Below are 8,522 nucleotides of genomic sequence, written 5' to 3'. Positions count from 1 at the left end.
AGGACCTTTTGTAGGATCCGCAACAGAACGTCCTTTGAGTATCCCCCTCTCGTCTCGTCTTCTTTCCTGCATTTCCATTTCAGCTGGGAAATAAACACGACGGGTTAATTTTGTCCATTTGAACACGTGGCGCCACATTGAATGCAGCTCCTGCCACCTGCACAACAACCAAGCGTGCTATTTACAGCTGCACTCCCAGAATTGCCAAGACAGTGATTTCAACAGCAGAGTGTGCAAAGGGAACAAATTATTTGGGGAACAGGGAGAAACACTGCTCACTGAAATAAAAAAAGATAATACTTCAAAGCATGCTAATGGCTATACCAGGGTAATAAGCTGATGCTTCCCCATGCCTAAAGCAGAGACAACTCAATTTCAGGCTCAAAAACCTAGACCAGACAGTAGAGAAAAGGGTGAGGGAGAAAGAGTATTTTAAGGGCAGAGACAGGAGCTGTTTGTATGCATGACACACGTTAGACAGCGGAACTTCACCTCCACTGTACAAAGGGGCATGCCAGTTCAGAAGAGTTGAAGTGTCCCTTCTGTTTTCCAAAGCTGCATAATGTTCTAGCAGCTTTCACCAAACCCCAGCTTTATAGGGATGTCTTACTTTGAGTTTGGGAGTTGTTTTCCCTTCTGCTCCATTTCTTTCTTGCTTGCCTAAAGAGGGGAAAGAAAAATAAAAAAAAAGATGGGAAGGACATGGGTGAAAATTCCTTGGCTAAAGAGCACTTAGCACAAAATTCACCCTGAGAATGTACGTATGTATGACAATAGCAAACGCTTCTGCTTCCCACTAGACCATTTCAGCCCCTAAAGTCTCATGCCACGCTATCATTGGGAACTGCAGTACAGACTGAATATTGGATGTCAGTTTTTTTCCCCTTCTAGGATGCCCAGACTTGCCACGATGAAGGCTAGAAACAGCCAAGTAAAAATACAAGCAGGAGACCTGTTAGATTCTGCAACGTTTTCCCCTGCAAGAGGGTTGTGCTGGTGGGAAAAAACGAAGGGTAGACAAAAGAAGGAAAACCAGCCTAAGACTTTAATCTGGCCCTGCGACTAAATACGTCATAATGATGTGCTCTCATTGGAAGGATCTCAGTGTTTTACACTAAGCAAATGCTCAACATCCTCCCCAACTCCTGATACATGAAATTAAATTAAGACAGGCTAGGGCGGGCCGAATGGCTTACATACAGTTATACAGGAAAACCCTGGTGGATCCCCAAAAGAGTTTCTGCATCTGGATCTCTTTTTTTTTTTTTAACTCAATAGATCAATATTTTTCCCCCATGAGAAAGCAACAGACATTTTCCAGTTCAGTGTGTTGCTCATTTCCTGACAGGTTTGTTGCTGATGTTTGTACAAATGTAGGATGAAGACCGCACACACCTAAGGAACATATGAGAATCAAGTTCCAGAAAGCAGAGCCTCAGCAATCACAGACTAAATAAAACTTTATTCTCCCCACTGAGTCTCTTCTGGGTGATAGGTACTGAGAACTTCCAAGGGCATATAGAAGTACTAACCCAATGACAGCTATTATTTTTTGCAAACTCGAATCATTCCCTATTTTGAGTCTGCAACACCGACTGCTTTAATTGTGACAGATGAGCAGGACCTGAGGCTCCCCCCAGCATAACCATGGGGCTCCCCATCAGACCATCTAGATTCAATGCTTCAGAATACGTACTGAAAAGGAGCAGCAGTGTGTTAGAGAGCAGCATGCCACGTATAAGAAAGCGAGCCCACAGAAATATTACCCTTTTGACTTATCCCTGAAAAAGGAGCTAAGTAGGATCCTGTATACGGCGACGTGACCAAGGCAGAAGGCTGCACCTGTATGTGAGCCTACAGAAGAGTTGGAGTCCCACGTGCACGTGGTTTGGCTGAGGGCTCTGATCTCATCTCTTCTCACCTTGGATGTGCTGCTCTCTTTCAAGCCGGATCTGCTCTCGAATGAGCCTCTGCTGCTCCTCAAGCTGACGGGAACCTTCTTCACGCAGGCGGATTATCTACAGCAGAGGTAAGACAGCACAGATAACTGAGGGCACAGTTCCATGGCTGGTTCATGCCAGCTAAAGACTGCCAAGGAAAGCTTTTGTCTTATACTCATCTCCTGGGGCAACCCTCCTGCTAGTTCCCCTCTGACAGCTCCAGCACTCATAAAATTGGACCCCTCATGTTCCCAGTGACACAGAGTCCCTATCAGCCAGCGTACAACCAGATAGCTGCTGTTACTGTCTGCTACGCAAAAGGAAAAGGGCAGACAAAAAATAAAATCCCGGGATTGACACATTTGCCAGACTGCTCCAAGATCCCTTCTATATGCCCCTCTCTCACAGAACGCGTTAATCCAAAAGGCTGACGGACTGCTATACATAGATTTGCTGCATCTCATCACATGGTTTTCATCATGATTGTAAAGAGTTTCAGCAATTCTTCTCAAAAGAAACAAAGAAATCTAAGAATTTATCATTACTTCTTGTTCTAATGATCTCGTTATCCTGATCTCCTCCTCTTTACTTTCATGGGTCTGGGCTTCTCGTTCTCTGGCTTCAAGATCTGCAGAGAAAGAAACAAAATTAAATCAATCTCAATCCAAAGAGAATTTTCACTGCTGACCAGAGGTGAATGAAAAGATCACAAACTTGGCTACACCTACACCAATCTCAAAGGAGAGTCCCAATAGCTCCGGTTCCTCCCTTTTGCCCAGGCACATCAGTGTACCAGCAGTCTTAAGAGTCATCAACACCCTAATTCCTCCCCAGGGCAGGACCATCCCCAGTTTTGACTGTGGGAGGAGGTTTCAGACTGCTACTATATTGTACCAGGCATAAAGAAAGCACAGCCATCACAAATGGGCAGCCAAGTAATCAATGGTGAATTCCAGCCGCAGAAGAAATCACAGAATGGCAAGGGTTGGAAGGGACCTCGGGAGATCACCCAGTCCAAACCCCCTGCTCAAGCAGGTTCTCCTAGAGCAATCTACACAGGACTTCATCCAGGCGGGGGTTGAATATCTCCAGAGAAGGAGACTCCACAACCTCCCTGGGCAGCCTGTTCCAGTGCTCTGTCACCCTCAGAGTAAAGAAGTTTTTCCTCACATTCAACTGAAACCTCTTATGTTTCAGTTTGCACCCATTGCCCCTTGTCCTGTCGCTGGACACCACTGCAAACACCCAGCTAACGAAGACTTCAAGCCAAGAGAAAATGAAGTTTTGATTTTCTTACCAAGCTTTACTTTCTTCCGCTTCTCATCTAGTTTTTGTGTCCTTTCCGCAGCTTGCTGCTTCGCCTTTCTCACTTTGTCATAGGCCGCCTGTCAAAGAACCAACACGATAGCGTGAAACTCTACATAAAGCAGAAGAGATAAAACAGAGAGTGATGAATAAAGGCGAGATCAGACATTGAAACACTGTAAGCAGAGGTGAAGCATTTTCTGCTTCTTGCTAGGATTCCTCCTAAAAGCGTTGGAAGTTAACACAAATACCCTGGAAACATGAGAAGAGGCCCAGGGATCTCCAGATGGAGCCGGAAAGGGTGAGAAAGACCAGGAATAACCGGAAAGCGTACTGGAGAGAAGTCTGACCCATCTTCAAAGGCGGGAAGACTATTTTGGTTTCCTGAACATGCCAGAAGTAGCTTTAGGGGCACTGGTAACAGATCAGGTTTGGTTTAGAGCAAAGCTTTGCAATTAAAAAGGTCTATTTTATACGAAGGATTTATTCACAAGACAGAAGTTTGACTCACATGAAGGTACGAGATCAAAGAGCGTCAGAACTCCGCAGCAGCAATAACACGTTAACATTCATTTAGCACTGTAGAGACTTAGGAACTGGGGCAAACTGGGAATTTCACTAGCACCTGTTTAAACCAGTTCATAATCTGTTCATCAACCTACACAGAATCTTGCTGTAGTAGGTAAAGCACCGACCGGCACAAACGCTCCAATGTTCCTTGGAGAACAGTTGTAAAGGAAAGCACTGCTCTTGTTTAATCAACTAGAAAAGCTGGTATTTTTCCTTCCTGCATGGGAAGGGTTCGCTAAACACTTTTATCTTTTTAAAATGTGGAAGCCAAAGAGTTCTTGGATGCCAAAAGCTTAATTGCCCCTTGGCAGGGAGATGACAAGCTTTGCCAATGTTTGAAAAGAGCAGAGTTATTTCATGTTTTTAAACCTTACCATCTGAAATTTTAATACGTCTTCTCTCCTGAGTTTATCTGGGTAGAGTTACTTATTTTTATTTTGTTTTTATTCTTGCCCTTCACATGTCCAGATTACTTTCAGGCCTTGAACAGTAGGCACTCAGCCACTTCCTCACAGCAAGAAAAGAGTCCAAGCTACATCTGGCAGCCCGGAAAGCTCTTGCAGCAAAAGGATGGGGATGGTGACTATGATTCGGCTTTTCAGTTTACAACTTTTATGGCCTATGGAAAGAAAGGCTTTGAGCCTCAGCAATCACATCTAGATATTATTTATTTGTCAGACTTTGACTTTAAGGGAACCGCAAACCCACCATCATCATGGGAATTTAATGCATCCCTGAATCAGTGGTGGTTATAATTTATTTTTTAAATGGGATATGCCCCGGTCTAACACATTATTAAAGACCGTATCTCACCCTTATGGACACAGCTACTCCCAGCACATCAAATCAGAAAAGAACATTTGTCCAAGTTCTTATCTGGCACCTACTATTTGATCTCACAGAGAACTACAGGAAATAACAGATGAGATTTGCATTCGCGAGGTCGCAACCGGAGAAGAGAGCAGAGCAGACAGGAGGAGAGTTTCGGTACTTCTGCGACATGCTTGCAGAGAGTAACACCACGCAACCCCAACAAGGGATGGGCATCCTTACCCTTGCTGCTGCATCTGTTAGCACAGCTAAGGCCTGAGACAGTTGGTGGAAGACTTCCGCTGGGAATTAGAAGAAAAAAGGGTAAGATGCAGAAAACCATGCTAGTGGCCTGGAGATGAAGCAGAAAAGACAATCCCTTATGGAAGAGACCTGCAGAACATCAGAAAGAAGAATAATCTTTCCAAAGCATTTGTAAGCCAACTTGTAGCCAGGATTACCTTAACTCAAAGGACAACATTTGTTACATGAACTTCAGCGCAAATTAAGAAACAAAACCCGGGACCATTTCATTTTAACAGAAATCTTGAAAACATCAGTTCAACAGAAGCCCTCTACAGGAATGTATTGCTCAGCCTGCAGCCAGCCTGAAACACGCCGTTACAAACAAATTCTCCCTTTCACTTCAACAGCTTTTCAGCCCCAGATTCAAACTTTGCGTTTTCCATCAATATTGCTGACCCTCTTCCTGGACACATATAAGCCAGAGGCCTCCCCACCACACTTCAAATCACTTCTCAGCCTTCTGCGGGGATCCAAGTCCCCAGCTTTCCTCTCACTGCTGCTAAAATATCTTCTTCTGGTGGAAAAAAGTTTTCTCTGTACTACAGCTACAGATTTGCAGTCTCTAAGACTGCAGCCCATCAAACTGGAAAATGCAAGATCCAGAACAATGTTTATTTTGAGGTGTCCCAAGGAACAGCATCCTCCTAGTTACACTACTACCCGTAGCTACAACACTTAAAACCAGCGTGGCTGCGGAAGCCAGACCCTGCTAGCAGTACAGGTATACTCAGTTCCACAGAGTCAGTCAGGGCCTTGTCTCCAAGAGACAAAAACGGGCATTGCCCATAGAGAATATGGTTTATAAGCTTGCTATTGCAGAAAAAAAAAGAGCCCCCAGCCAGTAAACACTGGGGACAGCATGGCCAAAGGCCCAGGATTCCAGTACCACGTGGGAAGATTTTGGGAGGCGCGAGCATAATTTCAGCACTGACTTCATATTGATCTTTTTAAAACCAACGTGTATGCATTCAACCTTTAAAAAGCGAGCTCTCTAATAGTGATGAAAACAACTCTTAGTCCTGCAGGTGTATAATTCACGTGACATATACCCAGGCATTCCCTTAATTACATGCAAAGACAGACCTGAAGTTAAGCAGAGCCACTTCCAGGAGTCTGCACGTGTGAAAACACACACAAAGAGCTGTTTGTGTCTGCACAGCCTCATCTTACCTGCTCTGGGATCGTCCGGGTTTTTATCGGGGTGACAAGTCAGGGCCTTCTGCCTGTACGCTTTCTTAACCTGCAAGAGTCAGAATTGAGATTTACTGGTTGGTGCTGTTTAGGCTGTGTTGAAAAAAAGCAACTTAGAAAAAAACCCCAAACCCCAAACTACTGCAGAATCAAAAAAATTACTATTCAGAGGGTTTCTTTTGCTGCTGGCTTTGCTTAAGGTAAAACACAGCTCCCTATGGCAAGTAGAAGGCTGTGGTTGAGCCTACTGTAACAGCAGGAGACCTCCGGAAGGCTCAGTTTTCAGCCCCAGTGCAGCAACCTGTCCTTTTTAATCACAGTGTACCACGAGGATAAGCATTTGAGCCCAGGACGCTCAGTAGGCAGGCAGCCATAAAATTTGAATGAGTCTACGCTTTTCAAAGCCAGAAGTTTTACTGCAAGGTGCGCTGTAATACAGAAGCCAGACCTCACGATGGTCAGAGCCAAGTCTGGTTGACTGAGGCAGTTTTCCAGCCAGAGGGATACCGTGGTAACTTTGGGACAGAGAAAGTGTCATTTACTGCGCAACGATTTGAGTTTGGCACGGTGAGGAATTTTTGACCAAAGACTGCTCAATCTCTTCTACACTTCAAAGACTGACAACTTTCCGAGCTAAGTCACTTTGAACGATCCGAGTCCCCTTTGTCAGGGACACAGCTGCATGCAGGAAAGGAAGGAAAGAATCATAGAATCATAGAATCATAGAATCATAGAATCATAGAATCATAGAATCATAGAATCATAGAATCATAGAATCATAGAATCATAGAATCATAGAATCATAGAATCATAGAATCATAGAATCATAGAATCATAGAATCATAGAATCATAGAATCATAGAATCATAGAATCATAGAATCATAGAATCATAGAATCATAGAATCATAGAATCATAGAATCATAGAATCATAGAATCATAGAATCATAGAATCATAGAATCATAGAATCATAGAATCATAGAATCATAGAATCATAGAATCATAGAATCATAGAATCATAGAATCATAGAATCATAGAATCATAGAATCATAGAATCATAGAATCATAGAATCATAGAATCATAGAATCATAGAATCATAGAATCATAGAATCATAGAATCATAGAATCATAGAATCATAGAATCATAGAATCATAGAATCATAGAATCATAGAATCATAGAATCATAGAATCATAGAATCATAGAATCATAGAATCATAGAATCATAGAATCATAGAATCATAGAATCATAGAATCATAGAATCATAGAATCATAGAATCATAGAATCATAGAATCATAGAATCATAGAATCATAGAATCATAGAATCATAGAATCATAGAATCATAGAATCATAGAATCATAGAGACCCAGGGGCAGGACCTTGCACTTGGCCTTGTTGAACCTCATGAGGTTCCCATGACCCCACCTCTCCAGCCTGTCCAGGTCTCTCTGGATGCCATCCCGTCCTTCTGGTGTGTCAACCGCACCGCTCAGCTTGGTGTCATCCACAAACTTGCTGAGGGTGCACTCGATCTCTCTGTCTAAGTCATTGATGAAAACATTAACCAGCACCGGTCCCAGTACGGACCCCTGAGGGGAGAGCTGCTCTGTTCCACTGCTAAGCAGCCCTCTGCTAAAACCGGTGGAATAAGCGGTGGCTTGGCACCACCTGGTGGACAAAGCTCTTGGAAGGGAGATGTGCAGCTAAAGCCTTACAGGCCTAGTCCTACCTCCTGCCCCAGCAAGGCTCCAGTTAAGAGAGGTCAGCCTCCTCCCCACACATCAGTCACCACTATTACAGCAACCATTCTACGAGGCAAATTCAGGTAAGGCTTCTCTAAACAGTGACGTTAAATTACTTTTAACAGCCTTTGTTCATCTCTTTTGGCCAGGCTGCTCTGCATACAAAGGGTCTCTGGGTCGCTTCAAGTATTTTCCATCAAGAATTAGCACTCTGAATTACACTTGTCACTTCAAGTTGTGCCATAACATCCAATTTCTAATTTTCTCATCCTTTTCCCCCCCACATCCAATTTCTAATTTTCTCATCCTTTTCCCCCCCACATCCAATCTGGAATTTTCTCATCCTTTTCCCCCCACATCCAATCTGGAATTTTCTCATCCTTTTCCCCCCACATCCAATTTCTAATTTTCTCATCCTTTTCCCCCCACATCCAATTTCTAATTTTCTCATCCTTTTCCCCCCACATCCAATTTCTAATTTTCTCATCCTTTTCCCCCCACATCCAATTTCTAATTTTCTCATCCTTTTCCCCCCACATCCAATTTCTAATTTTCTCATCCTTTTCCCCCCACATCCAATTTCTAATTTTCTCATCCTTTTCCCCCCACATCCAAGGTGTAATTTTCTCATCCTTTTTCCCCCCTATCCCATCT

The 8,522-nt window shown here is 43.5% G+C and overlaps 1 protein-coding gene across 1 annotated transcript in view; it reads right to left on the bottom strand.

Annotated features, from left to right (window-relative positions):
• Window positions 1-8,522, bottom strand: part of DNAJC17 (DnaJ heat shock protein family (Hsp40) member C17) — a 26,627-nt gene that overhangs the window by 10,482 nt on the left and 7,623 nt on the right. The window contains exons 2-8 of the mRNA XM_035898528.1: window positions 6,102-6,173; window positions 4,869-4,927; window positions 3,238-3,325; window positions 2,486-2,568; window positions 1,922-2,018; window positions 611-660; window positions 6-83 (exon numbers count right to left, since the gene is read on the bottom strand). Of these exons, the coding sequence (XP_035754421.1) occupies window positions 6-83; window positions 611-660; window positions 1,922-2,018; window positions 2,486-2,568; window positions 3,238-3,325; window positions 4,869-4,927; window positions 6,102-6,173 (527 nt within the window). The remainder of the gene's footprint in view (window positions 1-5; window positions 84-610; window positions 661-1,921; window positions 2,019-2,485; window positions 2,569-3,237; window positions 3,326-4,868; window positions 4,928-6,101; window positions 6,174-8,522) is intronic.

Source organism: Egretta garzetta, unplaced genomic scaffold (assembly GCF_000687185.1).
Source record: "Egretta garzetta isolate BGI_Z169 unplaced genomic scaffold, ASM68718v1 scaffold687, whole genome shotgun sequence".
Lineage (NCBI taxonomy): Eukaryota > Metazoa > Chordata > Aves > Pelecaniformes > Ardeidae > Egretta > Egretta garzetta.
Note: the sequence above shows the minus strand (reverse complement) of the source record. Positions and strands in the feature narration are given on the sequence as shown.